The sequence below is a fragment of the Mytilus edulis genome, chromosome 13 (assembly GCF_963676685.1).
Source record: "Mytilus edulis chromosome 13, xbMytEdul2.2, whole genome shotgun sequence".
NCBI classification, from domain to species: Eukaryota; Metazoa; Mollusca; class Bivalvia; order Mytilida; family Mytilidae; genus Mytilus; species Mytilus edulis.
In genome coordinates, this window is record NC_092356.1 from 72,328,781 (window position 1) to 72,350,107 (window position 21,327).

Consider the following 21,327-nt stretch of genomic DNA (forward strand, 5'->3'; position numbering starts at 1 on the left):
TTGTGAGCAGCAACCCTCTATCAAGAAAATCATGATAGGAAATATAAGTACGGGAATATCGTATCAATTGGGAGATATATACCCCGTATGCAGGTGCTGCTGGAATGTTGCTACTTAGAAATGGAAAGTTCACAATTGGAAAGCTGAAATCATTTCTTTTGTCGTAAAGTTTTGTTTTTAACCGACCCTCATTGTCAATTTCTAGATGTAAGTCAAGATATGAGACCGACTTAACTGTATCTGTAGTATCCTTTATCTCTAGTTCGATGGGATAGATGCGTTCCACATAGTCACCAATTTTTTTTAATTATTTAGTGAAAGAACATCATCTATATAGCTGAAAGTAGAGTTAAAGGATATTGCTTACTTCTCATATTTCTTCCTAAGAAATTCCTGCATGAAGTCAGCCACATAATAATAAAGAAACAAGCTGGAAAGTAGTGGGCACAGTTTGTTCCCATTGGAATGCCGACAGTCTGTTGAAAAACACGTTCTCCGAACGTAACAAATATGTTGTCAATCAAGAAATCGAGCATTTTGATGATATCAGTTTCAGAGAATTGTTTGTTTGAATCAGAGTGATCCTTTACAAAGTAGGTTTTATCCCTCCCTAAGACAAGATTTTTGTATTTACGTTGGACATTCTTTTTTATGAAGCAAAGCAATACAAACTCTTTTAATTTGTCTTTTAGTTTGGAATGTGGAATACTTGTGTAAAGAGTAGAAAAGTCAAATGTTTTAATACTGTTACAAGATGAAAGAGAGTTAGATTGTATGTACTCTAAAAGATCTTTGGAATTTTTAAATATCCACATCTGATTCACGTCACATCTAGAATAGGCAGTTTCACAATAACTTTGAAGCCTGTCTTTGATTGCTGATAATATAGATGTTAATAATTTAGAAAGAGGTTTCGTGGAGCACTTGGAAGTCCCAGCAATATACCGTTGTTTGTAAGGACACTTATGTAGTTTAGGTATCCAATACAGTGATGGAAGATCCAGTTCTTCATCTTTGGTTGAAATTCCAAAGGAACATAGAACAGACCTATGATTATCCAGGATTTCCACTTTGGTAAGTGTCGTGAGGGTATATGTTGAGTTTCCAAGTGAATTGTCAATACCTAATTCGTTTATCAAGCAGTTAAAGTAATAATTTTTACACACAAAAACGATGTTGTTTGGGGTTTTATTTGCGGGGACAACAACATATACAAGAAACGAATTAGATATTACAAACAAAAAACATAATAAAACGCATCTCAAAACATCTCGTTATTCTTAAATATTAAGTTATAGAATTTCAGTGAAGAATAATTAATCTTATTTTTCAATATTTTTTTTTAGATATTAGAAATCGACATGAAAATGCACGTAGAGGCTTATTATTTCTTTCTACTAATGAATGTCGCAGAAAAACTTGTCAATGGACAGTATTATTCGAAATGTGTACAACCGGATTTGATTTCGTTTATCCGGGAACCTATTCTGACCAATAACTGTAGCACAGCAGCATATGGAAGTACAATGTGCAATAATATGCATGGTTGCGATATGTATGAAAAGACAGGGAACACGTGTATATTTTACAGGAGTAATAATGGGTGTACTGAGATCGGCATACACAATAAGAGAATGTTTAAAAAGCGTAAGTTGAAATTTCTTATAAAAGATGAGATAATAATAAAAAAACTCTTTTTTGACTCTTCGAATTGAGAGTAACAAAATGTAGGTCTACCAAACTTATCATATGACATCCTGAAGATTTATAAACCAATCGTATTACAAACTTTAGATTCAAAAACATCCATATTACATCTTTCGGATTTATAAACCAATCATGTTATAACCTTTAGATTTTCATAAGAAGTCTTTGCAGTACGGAATATTTTCTTTTTAATGTACTTGTACATTTTTTTGGGTCCATGTCTACTTAGTTTTTCGTCTAAATTACGTGTGATAGGTCCATTTTTTTTTAACCTTTATGGTTTTTATGAAAATTAGAAAATATGATATGATTGCCAATGACACAATTTCCCCATATTAGACCAATGTGAATTCACACGTTTTGTCAATATCATGGAATTATAAGCGACGCTTATACGAGTGATAGATTTATCTAGCTATAAATCCAGATTTTACAATATTTTCAACATAACGAAAAACCTGTACAAAGTCAGCAAAATGCCAGTTGTTTTGCATTCGTTTGATGTCTTTGAGCTTTGTATTTTGCCCTTTTGCTAAAAGTATTTCCGTTTTGAATTTTCATTGGAGTTCGGTATTTGTTATGTTACTTTATACTATATATCATAGCTAGGTCAATATTTATCTGTAACATTATATATTTACTAATCCTCGGATATCCGGAATCAAGATCGGTTGTATGATTCTTTTATAATTATTTTTTTTTCATTTAAATGTATCGTCATTTTTAAATCAATCTTGAATAAGAAGATTTTACCGCCTTCCTTTAGATTTCCAAGCCATTGTAAATAAAGAAATTATAATGTCTTTAATCTGACCGTTATCACAATAAGTTACCAGTGATTAATGTGTAACGAAATAATCCTGTTTTCAATGGTTCGTTTATCAAATCGGGAATGACTGCTTATACATTGTTATATAAGTACAGAAGCACGAAGACGAATTATCACAGCTTACACTCAGTTTTTTGTCCAACAGCTGAGACACCAAGAATTTGCTGTTTAAAAAATGGACTACTTTCTACTACTTTAATGTATGCTTACATCTATATATAATTGAAAACAACAACTTTGTAATTTTATTTCCAAAACATAATTATCTTGTTTATTTACGGCTGCAAATTAAACCTCAAGGGTACAGACAATATATTGCAATAACAGCGTATATAATCCCTAGAACTAATCCCGCTCAGATGGTCCATATATCGAATAACGGGATCCTTTAAATAATAATAACGTCATGAATATAAATAAAGAAATTAAACAACTCTTTAGTGAAAGGAATTAAAAATCATCATGAGATTTTAAAATATAAAGAAAAATTAATTTTCTTGCCAAGTAGTTTAGAAAAGAAACATCTTAATTGGTGTGTTTTGAAATGAACGGTTACATCAGTAAAATCCGAAGAATCATACCATTCGATGTTACACTCGCATCCATCTTTCATTTATATGATTATATTATGGTGACATCATATTTAATAGAATATGATTCAATTATCATGCTTAACCAAGCAGGTGAAATTGACACAATCCGAACTTTTTCTAAAAGGCAATTAAGAAATAATTTATTTTCCGTAAGAACGTATCATGATTTCCGTAAAACTAACGGGAACAACGTATTAGATTTTAAATTTTCAAGTATTTTTTTTAGTATATAACAAGATCAAACTTTTCACTCGTTCACTCAACATGTATTGGAAGTGAAGATATCTACATGTTTACTCATGTGACAGCTTCAATTACCTAGAACTGACCTATGGTTCCAATTCCCTATACCAAATTTTACCTCACATGAATGTGGTTATTTTAGGTTATTTTTGCTGATTAAGCTCTTTGCATGTTAAGACAGTTATCAAAGGTACCAGGATTTTAATTTAGAACGCTAGACGCGTGTTTCGTCTACATAAGACTCATCAGTGAAGCTCATATCAAAATATTTATAAAGCCAAACAAGTAAAAAGTTGAAGAGCATTGAGGATCCATAATTCCCAAAAGTTTAGCCAAATACAGCTAAGATAATCTATGCCTGGGATAAGAAAATCCTAAGTTTTTCGAAAAATTCAAAGTTTTGTAAACAGGAAATTTATAAAAATGACCACATTATTGATATTCATGTCAACACTGAAGTGGTGACTATTGGGCTGGTAATACCTTCGGGGACGAAACGTCCATCAGCAGTGGCATCGAGCCAGTGGTGTAAATTGTTAATACATCTTCGATAATCAAATATTCTTGATGAAGGTGAATCAAGACAAGCAATTCTTACGCACGAAATCTTGACTTGAATTTATTGTGTCTAATTAATTTGAAGTAATCATAATATTATATGGTTCATTTGATACATTGAATTGAAACGACTATTCATCAAAATAAATAACCGTGTATCTCAAATCCATAATAAACTTAATTCAGAGGGAATCTAAACATGTTTTGAATAAAGTGAAATATTGTATTCATGCAGCCGCACCACTTTGATGAATATGTCATTGGAAGTCCGATAGTTTGAAGCCTGGGATTTATATGTTCTTCAATACGTGGGCTCTTATAAAAGGGGATCTCAAACGAACAGCTTAATCCAACTGAGGTAAACTTTGCCTGATGGAGTTCGAACGTTATATTCTTCGTAATTCATTATCATTTGGATAAATTATTTCCAAACGGTATATGATACCTAATGTCAATATCGCTGCATGGTAAACTGAGCAGATTATACCCTCGGCAACAGCGTTTCGCCATCAACAGTATATTTCCAGTTTTAAATGAAACTTACATTTAATAAATCTACTAGACAGACTTTTGTTCTATTTACTTCCACCTGGAATCATCAAACCAATAATTTGAAGCCAACACTATATACATATTTGAATACTGAGGGATCTATATGAACCACAGCGGGCCATTTTATGAGTAAACCATAATACTGTAACACTAACAGCAACAAGGTACACACTTGAAACTGTGATGCTCTATTTTCTAGGAAACATATATAAATATAATATATATTGGCCCATTATTCAAAAAAATTCCGAGAAAAATTGGCCATAATTTATTCATAGATACCGTAGAATTTACTGTAAATTGATATACATTGACAATTTCAAATCATATTTTAGTTCAATGTAAAGCTGGTTGGTCACCAAAAAATGAAATATGCTATCTACAAACCACACAAAAGAAATACTGTCAAGATGCAAAGGTAAAACTATTGTTTGTTTGTTTGTCTTTTTTTCTTTGAGCCATGGCGTTGTCAGTTTATTTTCGCCTTATGAGTTTGATTCCTTCTCTATTATCTTTTGCCTCCCAAATATGATTAAGGTTGAGTGCGTTTCGAAAATGATATATTGAAAATAATAGAAAAGGCTCGCCATCGTAAGAGTGACGACAGCCCCTTTGAAGGTTTTTAAGTTAACAGTGTTTATAAGGATACTGGCAAATCTCAAATGAATCAATATATTGATCACAGAAAAAAAGTTAAAGCAACACGCCGTCAAATAAACGAAATGAACAAAAATTGTAATATGATCGAGCATTTTTTGTATTTTTTTGTGGTTTGCTATGTTACTTTATAGAATTTCATTTGTGGTTTATCAAGAGAATATTTTGTTATTCTTTGGGATCATTTATGTTTGTGCTCCATCTCATAACGACCAGTACAAATGATTTTTGTCTTATACCTTTTATTCGTATGTTACGTATTTTATCGAAGACTATGTATTTACATCTTCATTAAATAAAGGCAACAGAAGGGTAATTCTATTCGAAAGAGAAATTAAATCCGGGTTACAAACTAAAACCGAGGGAACAAATCAAATATAAAAAGAAAACAACGAAACAACAGAAACACTAGAGTGCAACAAAAAATCGACAATGTAAGACACATAGAAACGAACTATAAGATAACAACTGCCATTTTCCTGTCTTGCTACAGGACAATTTGAGAACAAAATTGTGGGTTGGACCTGATTTTGTGACTAGACAAGCCTCGCGCTGTTATGGCAATATTAAATATAACAACAAAAGGACAACATAACACGACAGGACAACAGAACAAATACATTTTCACAATCTATTGATTATTTTCTTACAAGATTATTTTCTCACTTAGAATACATGCCTGTCCATTGGAGGAAACCCAGCTGAGTTTTACAGCAACGAAGAAATGACTAATGCTCTTACAGTAATCACAAGTAAATGTATTGATAACCTCAGTCAAGAGGATTGCTATTGATTTGACTAGAGTTATCATAGACATGTTCATTTTCCTGTAAATTCATTGTTTATAAAATTGAGCAGAAGGTCACTAACAGGTCTTCAATGTAGCGAGAAATTCCCGCACCCGGAGGCGTCCTTCAGCTGGTCCCTAAACAAATATATACTAGTTCAGTGATAATGAATGCCGTACTAAACTCCAAATTGTACACAAGAAACTTAAATTAAAAATAATACAAGACTAACAAAGGTCAGAGGCTCCTGATATGGGACGGGCGCAAAAATGCGGCGGGGTTAAACATGTTTATGAGATATCAACCCTCCCGCTATACCTCTAGCCAATGTAGAAAAATAAACGCATAATAATACGAGCATTAAAATTCAGTTCAAGAGAAGTTCGAGTCTGATGTCAGAAGATGTAACCAAAGAAAATAAACAAAATGACAATAATACATAAATAACAACAGACTACAAGCAGTTAACTGACATGCCAGCTCCAGACTTCAATTAAACTGATTGAAAGATTATGATTTCATCATATGCATATCAGGCACAATCCGTCCCGTTAGAGGTTTAGTAGTATACCATCATAACATATATGAGAAGAACATAACATGTTTAAATATTCGAAACACTTAATATTTTTACCCCAGGTATGGATTGCCAAAGTCACATTTCGCACAACGTTTTGAATTTTTCGTTTTTAATGCTCTTCATCTTCATATTTCGTCTAGCCTTTTTTTATTAGAGAGCAACTGATTAGTCTTATGTAGACAAAAACCACGACTGGCATACAAAATAAGCTCCGCATTATTAATAAGTTTATGCAAATCTTTTAGTTGTATTATACAAATACATACAGACTCAGCACTTAATAAATAGTGATATCAAATTCTTCAAAGCAATATTGGCAGAATTATGTATATTTTGGAGGTTTTAATATAAAAATATGCTCAATGACAGTTTGATTTCAAAAGAGTTTTATAATATTGAGCAAATGTCTGCACAAAATATCAAGCACTATTTATCCTCATGTTTAACAAAAGTCTTTCAGGAAATCTCTTTTCTTTATGTGATTCTTTAAAAAAATATTTTTCTTCATGTGATTCTTTAAACATGTATTTTTCTTCGTGTGATTATTTAATAATGTATTTTTCTTCATGTGATTCTTTAAACATGTATTTTTCTTCGTGTAATTATTTAATAATGTATTTTTCTTCATGTGATTCTTTAAAAAAATATTTTTCTTCGTGTGATTATTTAATAATGTATTTTTCTTCATGTGATTCTTTAAACATGTATTTTTCTTCGTGTGATTATTTAATAATGTATTTTTCTTCATGTGATTCTTTAAACATGTATTTTTCTTCATGTGATTATTTAATAATGTATTTTTCTTCATGTGATTCTTTAAACATGTATTTTTCTTCGTGTGATTATTTAATAATGTATTTTTCTTCATGTAATTCTTTAAACATGTATTTTTCTTCGTGTGATTATTTAATAATGTATTTTTCTTCATGTGATTCTTTAAACATGTATTTTTCTTCGTGTGATTATTTAATAATGTATTTTTCTTCATGTGATTCTTTAAACATGTATTTTTCTTCGTGTGATTATTTAATAATGTATTTTTCTTCATGTGATTCTTTAAACATGTATTTTTCTTCATGTGATACAAATGTATTTACAGGTAATGTGTATGTAAGTGGTAGTCTACAAGGTGGTGTTTTCATTTGGAATGTTTCTGGACAACAGATTGATAGCAGCCTTTGGATTCCGAATGAACCAGCGGGTGGTACATGTGTTCAGATATGGAGGGATAAAAAGGGTCTTGATGCTTTGGAAGACACTCACTTCGTTACCGTTTTATGTGAGCAGGTAATTTATCCGTCTAATTTTAAACAACAAATCATGCAGATAACACATAAAATAGATCAATATTGGATGGCGTGTATGTTTACTTTTTACAAAACTTTGAAATTATCGGATCCTCAATGCTCTTTAACTTTGTACTTGTTTGGCTTAATAAATATTTTGATATGAGCGTCACTGATGAGTCTTATGTAGACGAAACGCACGTCTGGCGTACTAAATTATAATCCTGGTACCTTTGATAACTATTTACACCACTGGGTCGACGCCACTGCTGGTGGACGTTCCGTCCCCGAGGGTACCACCAGCCCAGTAGTCAATACTTCAGTTTTGACATGAATATCAATAATGTGGTCATTTTTATAAATTTCCTGTTTACAAAACTTGGAATTTATCGAAAAACTAAGGATTTTCTTATCCCAGGCATCCTGAGCCGTATTTGGCACAATTGTTTGGAATTTTGGATCCTCAATGCTCTTCAACTTTGTACTTGTTTGGCTTTATAAATATTCTGATATGAGTACACTGATGAGTCGTATGTAGACGAAACGCGCGTCTGGCGTACTAAATTATAATCCCGGTACCTTTGATAACTATTTGATGATTAATTACAATGAATTAAGGCAACAGTAGTTTACCGCTGTGCATTAGTACCAATAGATTTATCTGAAACAAATCCAGGTCACAAAGCACAACAAAGGGAGACACATCAACTATAAGAAGAAAACAGCGGAACAACAGAAACACTGAACTGCTACAAAAACAAACGCCATTATACATCAAAACGGGTTATTTGATAACAACTGCAATATTCCTGACTTAGTAAAGTACATTTTAAGACCAATATTGATTTACCTAGTGTTAGGGAAAGCCAAACCTCCCGCTGATATGGCAATGTAAAAAATACCGCTAAAATGACAACATTACGTGACAGGAATACAGTACACATAAACACAAGAACATTCAGAAATATATAAATAAATGATAAATTAGTACATTTCTTCACGTCAACAACAGAATAACAACGAACACCTGAAATCAATTTACGACAGTCCACATTCTTAACCGAAAAGACAGAATTGCATAAATTGCATGTCAGACTGTCGCCACCTCGATTCGTAATAAGAATAGACATTTATTACTGTTTAGCAGGAAATAAATACCATGTACCAAACAAATTATTTTTTCACACAACAGAATCACGCGTAAATACTGATTCGCTTCACGTTTCCTAAATGACGAAGAATAAAAAACGTCTCAAAATTAATAGTCAAATCTCAAAACAATCAAAAGACCATTTAGCATAAGATATGTTATGTTGTGTATTCTTTTATTATTTTTCCCAAAAGACGTACTCTTTCATCAGTGTTAGAAAACAATAAAGTATTATTTGAGCGAACAAACTAATTTTTGTACCGTTGTTACTGTACTGCACTTATTTAAAAAAAAAGTTGTTTTATGATTAACAATGAACCAACTCTCCAACAGAGAAAACATGACACCGAAATAAACAGGAATACGTCATCTTATGGCATTCAAAAATTAGCGAAGCCCATAAGTCATAGTCAGCTATTAAAAGCCCCAAAATACAAGTCTAAAACAATTCAAACGAAAAAAAACTAAGGACCTAGTCTAGGTAATAAATGATTAATGAAAAAACAAATATGTTGCACAGCAACAAACGACAACCACAGACTTACATGCTCGTACATGACGTTCGACAGATACACACAAAATGGTGAGGGGTTAAACTTGTTTGAAGGCGCAAACTCCTACACTAACCTGGGACAGTGATGTAGTAGTCAGACCAGTAGTCAGCACTTCTGCGTTGACATGAATATCAATTTCATGGTATTTTTTATAAATTTACTGTAAGCCCAGGCATAGATGAACTTAGCCGTATATAGCATAAAATTTTGGAAATTATGGTCATCATCCCTCTTCGACTTTGTACAGGTTTTCTTACTGTTTTGATCTGAGCGTCACTGATGGGTCTTATATAGATGACACGAGCATCTGGCGTATTAAATTATACGACTTGTACCTTTGATAACTATGTGTAACAGTATAACATATAAGCAAACTATCCAAATAAGTTGATTTTTGTCTATAATGTGTTTGAGCATCTCTTAAGTATCTCCAACCTCACTTTCGAATAACTAAAAAAATCACACAAAACAAACGGCTCCTGTTAGATAAAACAATTAAGTCAATTGCACTATATGTTATAATATATCTTGCATACAACTATTTGAAATATATTCCTTTTTGTTAACAACTATACAAAATCTTTAAAATAAATATTCAATAATGTACAATAAACAATGAACTTTAGATATTGATTGAATACTTATATATTATTTTGTTGAATTTCAGAGGTTTTTTCGATGGGTTTGACAGAAAACGATGATTTCGAAAGGATGTGATAACAATGGTGTTTTTTTTTGCCATGGAATAGTCATTACTAGATTTCAAAATATATCTGTTTCTCATGTTTATATAATGTATAATTAATTTTGGATGTAACATGTCTTCTGATTGGCTGACGTTATTTGTTATGTGCCCATAGACAAAATTTAGCCATGTGACTGTGACGTAATCAACATTTTTTCATGGTTTTCTACGGTTTAAAATGGAATTTAGAATTAAATTAAAAGAACTGACTGTAATATTTTTTCTGTCTATTCGAAATAACATAAAAAATGTGTGTGCACACTGTTAAATAACCCGCTACGCGCGTTATTCAGTGTGAACCAAATTTTTTATGTTATTTCTTCATAGACAGAAAAAATATTACAGTCATTCCTTAAATACATAAATTTTCATAATATATTAATTTAGATATTCATGTTAACTAACACCATAAGAGTGGGATTAACTAAATCAAATCTTACTTTATTGAAATAGATTTTGGGCACCGTCATTGACAGGTAAAGGATTTGTTCGTTTGTTATTTTACTAGTTTTGGTTTGTTCGGTCATGCATTTATAAAATTATTAAACATCTACACAATAAGTACATATGCTTTAAAGTCATATAAAACGAGTGACTGGTGAAAAATAATGTATATCGTATAATTCTCATTGGGTTTTCTCTCTGTCTGTTACACAGGCAAAAAATGCTCAAATGATTTTCATATGAATCTCAAATGAAATTCACATGAAAAATTTCACGTGAGATTCACCTCAATCGAGCTTATACATGAAACTCACGTGAAAATTTTCATGTAAATTTCACAGAAATTGAGATTCACATGAACTGATGTGAAAATTTTCACATGAATTTCACGTGAAATTTACAAAAATAAAATTTGATATTTTTCTTGATTTTTATTAAATTTTAAAATTTAGATGTTATTTGAATTACTCTATTTTAAAAATTCATGTGAATTTCACGGGTGCAGGTCGTTTCGTAACCTGATCGTTTCGTAACTAGTCGATTCGTAACTTACAAGGTTGTTTCGTACCTGAGACGTTTTGTACACAGACGTTACGCACGATATTGCGTCCCAATTGGTAACGTCAAAATTTGACGTTTTACGTCGATAATCGAGTATACTTTGTTCGTTTTGTTTGTAATCATTTTTGATCGATATGGATACTTCAAAGTTTTGAATATGTATGAAATATGTCCTACTGGTAGTTACGCAAGCAAAAATAAACAATACAAAATAGGTATTTGGTTGAGAAAATAGTGCCTATTAGTAAAAGTATATTATATAATGCGTTGGTCACCCTTTTAAATTTAAGAAAAGAGGGAAGGGAGGAAGCAATTCATGTTGCTTAAATAACATAGTTTTTATGTTTTGTGCTTTTATCTTTTTTTTTTTTTTTTTTAATGTTGTTGGTTTTTTTTTGGTGTTTTTTGGGGGAGAGGGGGAGGGGTGTGTGTGATAATAAGTTAAAAGATTTTAATGAAAAAGTTTATTGTTTACAACGGAGTAATTAAATCAAGAAAGAGAATGATTGCGTGAAAAATAATTATATTCATCTGATATGTTTACAAGCTTTTTATAATATCGAGGTGTAACTCCTCAGGTACAACCATTTTACTGACCCCTTCAATTTCAGCACAAATAAACCGTATTGCAGATGAATAGCAAATCGCAGTTCTACGCTTTACAAGTTTGAAAATAAACGGTTGATCTATTATCCTCTAGTAAGGGAGCTACCATTTGATTTTTATGGGGGGGCTAGGATGAAAAATTTTGTCCTGCTTTTTTTTTAGTTGTAATCTCTGTCCTCAGGGGTTAAAAAATCCACTAGCCCGACGCCCGGGACTAGATCATTTACGCCTCGGGCAATTAAAATGTGTAATCCGATATGCCCGACGGACTAGTAACAAAAAATTCTTGACGTTTCCAAAATAGAAAGTGCAAAATCCCTTCATCACTATTTTATGTTAGCCATTTCGATTCAATTAAGTCATCCGGGATTCCAAGAATTTGAACTGGTTTGTACAGGTCCTGTTGTACATATTTTAAACATAGAACAAATAACTCTGGCATGTCTGGGTGGCCTGGTATTATGTGTTGATTCTCGTACTTTAAATATCGATTTCTCATACCATTGATTGAGGTATTGTACATTGCTTATCGTGCCGAGATTTTCAATTAACGTTATTTGGGTGTATGATGTATTGATTGGTATTGACATGTCTTGTTGCACAGCTCTTGAGCACGAAACTATGCAACAAAATATTTCTTAATATTTTAGTACGGGAACTCCAGTAACTTTGTCAGTTTCAGAACGAAAAACGGTAGATGAATGGAGTAACGAGGCTAAAAATTCATCCCCCCAAAATGCTAAATACGACAGGGAAAAACCGCGGAAAAAAATAATAGTGTCCAGGACAGCAGGGCAGTCAAGTCTTTAGCGTGAGACTCACACATGTTCATGCTTATTTGGTGGCATTTTCCTTTGATCTATTGTTTTTTCTCTTTGATCTTAAAAATTTGGCCAACAAATCACGCATTCACTTCCTGTAAAGTTGGCAGAACTGGGACACAATGATTACCCTGGCAAGGTTGGCTGTTGCTGATGAAAAAAACAGACAATGCTCTGTGAATATTGCCGTTAGTTGCCCCAAGCACGCCAATAAAAAGTCTGCTTTGAATGTGGGAACAACTTAGTTTAAGCACCATAAGAATAATAACAGATCAACAAAAAATATTAAATACAGTGTATAATGTCTCCTTCAAAATAAAGGGCACCTACTTTGTATTATGCAGCAAACTCTTAATTTTTAAGTCATACTAGGGCTAGCAGGTCAGTTTTGATGAACTAGCAGTTCTTCCAACAGGGCTAGTAAGATCCTGCTGCCAATAAGTCCTGGGCTAATTAGCTGTAACAAAAAAATTTAACCCCTGAGTCCTGCCTTTTTATTTTTTACTCTATTCGGTCCTACCTTTTTTTTTACTAGTTTATCCTGACTTTTTTTACACAAATTGTCATCCTGCCTTTTTTTTTACCAAGTTGCTCATCCTGCCTTTTTTTTTACTCAAAACTCCTGTCCTGCCTATTTTTTTCAAATTTCATCCTAGCCCCCCCATAAAAATCAAATGGTAGCTCCCTAATATAGCCCTTTCTCAACTTTAGAATCTTGGTTAAATGATCAACCCCAGTCATCTGAAATATTTTACCTATTGATTGCAAATTACCGTATTTTTCTTTCTTTTCATTTAAGATAATTATTCATTTTCTATTTGATTATAACTACTATTATATATTACATTTCTTATCGTGGTTTCTATGATTCTATCTATTTTCAAAATTTGTAATTTTGTTATTTTGTTTTGTCCTCTGATCTGAAAACATGAAATCGAATTGTTATTTAAAAACAATGAAATATCGTTCATACATCATATGATATTACGAACTGCTTTCAATTTCGATGGTCAAGGAGGGTGATTGGCATAATGAGTTCATATAAAGTGATAAAAAGCCTGTGGCGATTTTAAGATACGCTCGTGGCGATATTTGTTCGACTCCGATCCTAATCGACAGTTATTGCAAATATTTTAAATAAAGCTCGCCTGATGTCCGGCTTCTCCTACCTATGAAGACAGGTCAATAGCATACAACAAATGTCGCTTATACGTATAGCGGTGTTTAACACCAAAACAAAGAACAAACTTTTAGAAATAATTTGAAAACACATATATGTATTAGCGTCCCGAATCGAAAACGTTCAAAACGTAAGAAAATTGTTCAGTGGACAAACTTGCAAGACATTTGATTTGTTAAAAAACGAAGTCATTTCGACTTCACAGCTTATCAAAAAGTATGTTATCGTTATGTGGGGTGAAGGCACAATTACGCAAAAGCACTATTTTGTATGCTACAAATTTAATATTTAATATAATGACGTTGAAACTGACAGTGTTTTGGTAAAAAGCGTCGAAATTCGACATTGGACAATCTTGCAAGACATTTTCCCGAAGCCAATGCGTTTTTATTTGTGGTGCGAGTGCTGTAAAATTCCGGATTTTAATTGGTTAATCTAAGCACTTTTGTAGGAATAATTTATGAAAACAAAATTTTATATCTTCTGATATTTTAAACAGCGGTAACTTTTGATAACTTACCATTTTCCAAAACCTGACCATGGCGAGGATTATTAATTTTTGAAAAAATCAGCTTTGACCGTTCCATCAACACAAAAAACAGCAATGACTTCATGAATTATATATGACGTTTATCATTCATGCGAATTTTCGCAGATTTTAAACTCTTTTTTAGACCACAAAAATTCCCGCAAATGTTATTTTGCGAATAATTTGTTACGTCTGACACGCATATTTTTGACGTTTTGGCAATATTTGTATCATTATTTGAAACTATTATAAAAAGTTAAAGAATATTTTTTTATATTTTTGGAAACAGTAATACCTGCCTAATCAATGGATATAAATTTCATAAAGCTGAACTATTTAGATTTCATAGAAGAGCTTTTTATCAAATTGCTCTGTCGTATTTCACGGCATTGACGCAATAACGTGCTTAACGTCACAGCAAAAAGTGCAACGCATGTTTTACGTACGTTTTAAAAAACGTCTGTAAAACGTACGTTTTACGTATGGAAAACGCATGTTTTAGCCAACATGCGTTAAACGCCTGTACCAAAACGGGTGTTTTACGCCCGTTTTGAAACAGGCGTAATACATCACGTACGTAAAACGTATGTTTTAAAAACGCACGTAAAACATATGTTTTACATATGTTTTACGTGTGCTTTACGTGCGTTTTCATTATATATTTTTGTGTTACGCAGCCTTTTTTTTCTCATATTAAAAAACTCATTTTATAACTTCAAGAGAATTTTACATCAAATTGAACATGTTTTTCACAATTTATTTTCCATCGCTTTTTATTTTCTAGAGAGTATATTTATAAATAGTGTATAAGCTGACAAAAAAATTAGAACTGTTACAGCATATAAATATGAAAACATGAATATTTGCATACTGGTTAAAATTATCTGTTCATGCTAAGCCTCTTTAAGCTGATAAAATGATAAAGCACATTTTCCTCCTTTAATAAGCTATATTGTATGTATATATGTCTCTGGTATTATTAAACTTAAAATTTACACATTAAATGTAGTCATGCATGTGAATCTAGAATTTTAAAAATGCATGTGCAAATTTTCTGTTGAACTCAGAAGTAATCTTATTGGCAATCATACCACATCTCCTTATTTTTAAATGAATAAAAAAAATCAATGTGAAAAGGTGAAACATTCATGTATTTACAATGTATGTCTTTGATACAAGAATGAAAATATCATCTTATCATATCTTTTTGTTTGAAAGGAATCATTTCCACTTAAGGTTAGATGTAACTGCTGAGGCAATGGGAGTTAATTTAAAATAATAGTTTCTATAACTGATTACAAAGTATACTCATATTTAGATAAATTTGATTTATTTCCCTTGTCCACACCCCCCCCCCTCCATTTTAAAGTATTGAGCAATTAGAATATTGCAATGAAGAAAGAATGGCCAAAACACTAAAAATATATGTACTATCATGACTTCAACAGACTGTAACACACAACACATAGCTGTATAATACAATATATGTATCCAGTGGCGGATCCAGAGGGGGGGTTCCGGGGGTCCGCACCCCCCCTTTATTTTGGCCGATCAATGCATTTGAATCGGGACATATGTTTGCACCCCCCCTGCACCCCCCCCCCCCTTTGCCCTGGGCTAGCACCCCCCCTTTCGAAAATTCCTGCATCCGCCACTGTGTATCTTTTAAAAAATATATGTCTCTGATAAGTCAGGTACTACAACAGTTTTCACCCTCTTACAGTGTCTTAGCCTTACTCAATCCTGACCTTATGATTAAGCAACTGGCTTAATTACCATTTTAACAATATATTTATACACTCACTAATCAGAACAAAATAATGTTCACTGTTTTATGTAGGAAGCATGATAGAGAGCATCCCAACTTGAATTCTGTTTTCTTTCAAAGGGATAAATTGGTACAGGGGAGCGAAACATAGCCTCTACCTATACATTTTTTACATGCAGAGAAAGGTATTAGACGAACACAATATTTTCTGTGACTGTAAAAAATAATTCGAAAAGGAATAAGTAACCAAAAATTAAAGGACATTCACAAATTATCGCCAAATTAATTACCATTGAAACCATATTTGAAAAAGATATCTATTTATAATAAATCACAGATGCTGTTAAAACCTGACTGACTGTGTGACCGGGCTGTGTGAATAAATGAATCAGATATTTATAAGTTATTATGAAATTTTGAAGTCTACGCTAAAGGTCTTATTCAATAAAATACGTTTGAGAATATATCTTTGTTGTTCAGTAAGCACTTCCCCCTAATCCGCCTTTGGTTTTTCAAATCTATTCTCATTTTACAGTAAAATGAGAATAGAAATACCAGCAGGGATCAGAAGGACACTTGGGTGTGATATTTCCATGGTCATATGTTGATTTATTCTGTTTATAATCACAGTTAGTAAATATATTTACCGGGGATTGGGGGGGGGGGGGGGGGGAATGATTCATTGTTTACGTTGGCTGGTCTTCTGAAAGGTCTAAAATTTCTGGGACTATAGTCCCAGAATATTTGCAGTAATTTCTTTTATTATTGTGGGGGGAGGGGGCTTCGGTCTCATTTACGTATTAACCACATTATGATACTTTGTATTTCCTTTTATTCATATTTCTAATGAAACTTTTAGTATGGCAATTGTCTCACTTTCATAAAAAGAGTGAAGACAGTTGGCAAATGCATTGTGATATATATTTTCCTTCAATTTTATATGTTAAGCGCTTAGAGTATTATGTTTATTAGATACTCGCAGGCGCGTAGCTCCCTATACGCCAACACGCAGTTGCGTGCACATCGATTTGGCATGCAAAATAAAATTGCAAAATAAACATTTATAAATTAAATGTTTAAAGGAAACACATATGTTGTCACTTTTTTAATTTATGAAATGTCATTAAATAACGGCATTTGGTTTCAAAATAGAAGTTTTATTGAATATCATGACAAAATCGGACAGTAACTTGTATCTTTTCATGCTTTTACAAGATTTGAATTTGTTATACTCAGTCTAAGACATGTAATTTCGGAGCACATTTTACAGAGTACGGTTTATCTGTTTGGAATGAGATGTACCAATCGGCATTACATTTATCAGAACCATTCGATATCGTTAAAAATATAACACGGCGATGTGTTCGACAGACTACAGAGCCAATCACCCTGCAAACACGCCAAAACAGTATTGGAAAGTCTCATTATAATTTGCGTTTATAGACCATATGATAATGGAACTGGAGAGTGTAGTCGCGTCTGGTATTATCAGCTGCTTCGTGTTGTAGGAAATATAACAAACTAACAAATTTCAACATTTTCTGAGACATACGAAACTGACCTGGTATGTAATTTGACGAATTCAATTGGGAGGTCGCTCGATGGCGAATACGTACGTTGCAGGTTTATAACATCTCGTAAGTGCTACAATGGAAATCTATCAGTGTACTACGTCTGTTGTACGATTAACAATGCACAGCTACTGGTTATCATTTCTAGCATTACTGCATATTCATCGGCGTTGCAGTGTAAATATTGACAAAGTAATAGAGAAGTTCGTTTTTGCCTAGACCCGAAGAGCAGATTTTGGACAATTTTTAGTAAATTCTGTATAAGAAAAATGTGTAGTTCATGTTTTCAATTAACCATGACTTACTCTATTCAGAAGCTTTATTAATAGTTTTACATTCATAAATTGTTTATAAGTCCTATCTACATGTAGCTCCTCTTTCAACTGTCCTATAACCGAAAACCAAAAAAAAAAAACATTTTTCTGCGTAAAAGGGCCCCAAAAAATTTTCGCCTCGCTCCACTCGACGTGGGTTGCTTACACATTGTTTCTTTCTAGCTACGCCTCTGGATATGCGCTATATAAAAGCTATGCAATAAATAAATAAATAAATAAATAAATGTACAGAAATTATCAAAGTATTTGCAATTAAATAGTGCCCGGGCGGATCCAGGGGGAAGGGGGTTGGAATCACCTTTTTGATGATCAATGAATTTGAATGGGACATATGGTAACTTAGAACCCACCCCCTTTTATCCATGACTGGGCCTGAAAAAAATTGGTTACATGGATCCGCCTCTGCTTAATCAGTCAAAAATAAGAGGACTGGAGGTCACATGAAACATTGTTTTGCCTTTCAGTCCAGTTCACTTTCATGACCATCCAGTAATTTAAACATATATATATATAGACACTGATTGCTATTCTTTATTTTTATCTTTATTCATTTTGTCTCAATTAAAAACGAATGAGGGTGATATTTTAAATAGTTCTTAATACGGTGACATAGAGGTCATATATATGCCCCCTTTGATTTGAAAATAAAAACCATTTTTAACATAAATACCGTTAATACTTTGTTCTTCTACAATGTCACCGCTTCTGTTCCTGTCATACAAAATATCCTGTTAATATTGATAGTAGACTTAGATGTCTCCATGTAGCCAGAAATTTTGGTCTTAATATAAGGCTATGGCTTTGACAGTCAAATAGCAAAATAAATCTCAACTTTATAATCATTTTGGTTTTAGGGGCTCGTTGTTATGAGCCCCATGTACCCCAAATGGTGAGTGACATTTGGGAGCATACACCACTCTTTTTATTCAAGCTTATAAGATTATTATTTTTATTTTCATCAGGAGATGTGTGTATACGCCGGGCCATTTAAAACGCCACTGTAGAAAAGGAGGATTTTTTTTTCAGGATTGATAATTTTTGTTGTTGCTGCTACACATGCTTGCTTGTTCCTGTACCCCTTATTTTCAACTTTAATCCTCCCTTATTCTAGATATATGCTTCTTGATCTTATAATTTGACAATATGGAAATTTTAAAAGAAAGAAATTTTTCGTCTTCACTCCCCCCCCTCCCCCCCTAAATATCAAATGGTAGCTCCATAAGTATCATGATGCTTTTGACAAGTATCATGGTAATTGAACATTAAGAGCATATTGATTGTTAAAATCATAACATCGGATGGAAAAACTATAACGAACGCCAATCATATTGTTTTGCTAAGCATTAATCTTCATTTCAGAATCTGGGATCGTGAGGGCTTGTTGAAATTTATGTATCTTGGTGCATGTATATGTGAATTCAAAACTATATAAAGTCAATAAGAATGCATCTTGAGCAGTGCAAAAAAAAACACAGAAGGGTGTGACAACATTTTTGCCTAAAAATATACCCATTTTAATATAACATGCACTGACTTTCAGTATCTATAGCTACATGTATACAAATATTTAAGAAAGAATGACCTGTATGCCAGAGACATAAACTTGTATTTTTAATTAATCTGCACAACCCAATCAACTGACTTTGAACGGCATGGAAATTTCGTGCAAACCAGTCGACTTATCAGTTAAACCCCTGTGATTGATCCTTTCGGGGTCCGGGAATCTTTTTTTTTTATTTCGGGATGTCGGGGTTAAACATGTTTATGAGATATCAACCCTAGCTCCCCCTATACCTCTAGCCAATGTAGAAAAGTAAACGCATAACAATACCAAGAAATTGTATTTATTCAGTTCAATTTTAAGAGAAGTCCGAGTCTGATGTCGATGAGAGGGGGGATAGGAGGGGTCCTGATCCTGATCCTGAAATCCCGGACTTAAAAAACGAATTCCCGAGGTCCCGAATTTAAATAAAATAAATCCCGATGTCCCGAAATCCGAAAAAAAAAACGATTCCCGGATCCCGAAAGGGTCAATCCCGAAATCACGAGCTTAAAAACACCCGATCCCGGTGTCCCGTTCAATTCAAGAAAAGTAGTCTAAATAAAAAATATTAATTACAGTTCAAAAATCGTTCGTAATTGTGTCCGGTGATTTAGTATCATACCATCATAACATATATATGAGAAGAACCTAACCCGTGTCATGCCGTTATTCTCAACGATATATTTTTTTTATCAGTTTGCAAATTTCCGAGGCCAGTCATTCTTATTTTGAAAAGGCAGTATTAATGATCATTAATAACGACAGAACTAATAATATACTCAACATTGAAAATGCGTCAGCGGGAACCGGTAACGTAATCGGGATATTTAGTCCGGATTCGGTTTTCCTTTTTTTAGATGTTATGACGCAGACGACAAGGACGCTGGGTGCGATTGTTTATGAGAAATATTGACTTGGAGAGACGGACATTTGAATTAAAACAAATGGAATAAGATATGCAAACCAAGCAGAGGCGGATTATTTTCCGAGAAGAAGGTCGCTTTACAGCTTCAAAAATGGGGACGACTTGTCAAACATCTTGTACGACCTTCAACATGGCTTTCGGCACTCTCGTTCTTGTGAGACACAACTTCTCTCCTTCATTCAAGAACTTCAATCCACAAACAATTCAAATACACAAACAGACCTTGTAATAATGGACTTTGCGAAAGCCTTTGATAAAGTTCCGCATCGTCACTTACTATACAAATTACACTATTTTGGCATTAATGGAAACACTTTAAATTGGATCTCTGCATTTCTCTCTGACCGTACCCAGACAGTTGTTCTAGATGGAAGATCATAAAGCACAGTCCCAGTCACCTCTGGGGTTCCTCAAGGTACTGTCTTAGGTCCTGTCTTATTCTTGGCGTATATCAACGACCTTCCAGACTACCTTACACATAGCAAACTAAGACTATTTGCTGATGACAGTATCTTATACATGCCAGTTAAATCCCAGAGTGACTGCCTAAAACTGCAAGCTGACCTTGACGCAGCTGCAAAATGGGAAGAGGACTGGCTGATGGCCTTCCACCCAGACAAGTGTAATGTTCTCTCTGTAACAACTAAACGTCAACCTTTAAAACATAATTACACTCTCCACAATCATATACTAGAATCTGTTACATCTGCTAAGTACTTAGGCATCACATTACAATCAAACCTTAAATGGGACAAACACATAGATGACAATATATCAAAGGCCAACAAAACTCTCGGCTTCC

General features: G+C 33.2%; 1 protein-coding gene across 1 annotated transcript; it reads left to right on the forward strand.

Moving 5' to 3' along the window:
• The first annotated feature begins 1,599 nt into the window (after window positions 1-1,599).
• Window positions 1,600-11,263, forward strand: LOC139500547 (uncharacterized). The gene is made up of 4 exons (XM_071289297.1): window positions 1,600-1,647; window positions 5,810-5,891; window positions 7,607-7,794; window positions 10,165-11,263. Exons 1-4 carry the CDS (start codon window positions 1,600-1,602, stop codon window positions 10,183-10,185), a joined length of 339 nt encoding a protein of 112 aa, XP_071145398.1. The 3' UTR covers window positions 10,186-11,263.
• Window positions 11,264-21,327: the final 10,064 nt, after the last annotated feature.

What these genes read in the sequence shown, in the direction of transcription:
- LOC139500547 (XM_071289297.1), top strand. Translation starts at nt 1,600, where the DNA reads ATGGGTGTACTGAGATCGGCATACACAATAAGAGAATGTTTAAAAAGC. An exon ending in TGCTCTTACAGTAATCACAA is followed by an intron (nt 5,892 to 7,606) that starts GTAAATGTATTG and finishes ATGTATTTACAG; the next exon opens with GTAATGTGTATGTAAGTGGT. An exon ending in TTACCGTTTTATGTGAGCAG is followed by an intron (nt 7,795 to 10,164) that starts GTAATTTATCCG and finishes GTTGAATTTCAG; the next exon opens with AGGTTTTTTCGATGGGTTTG.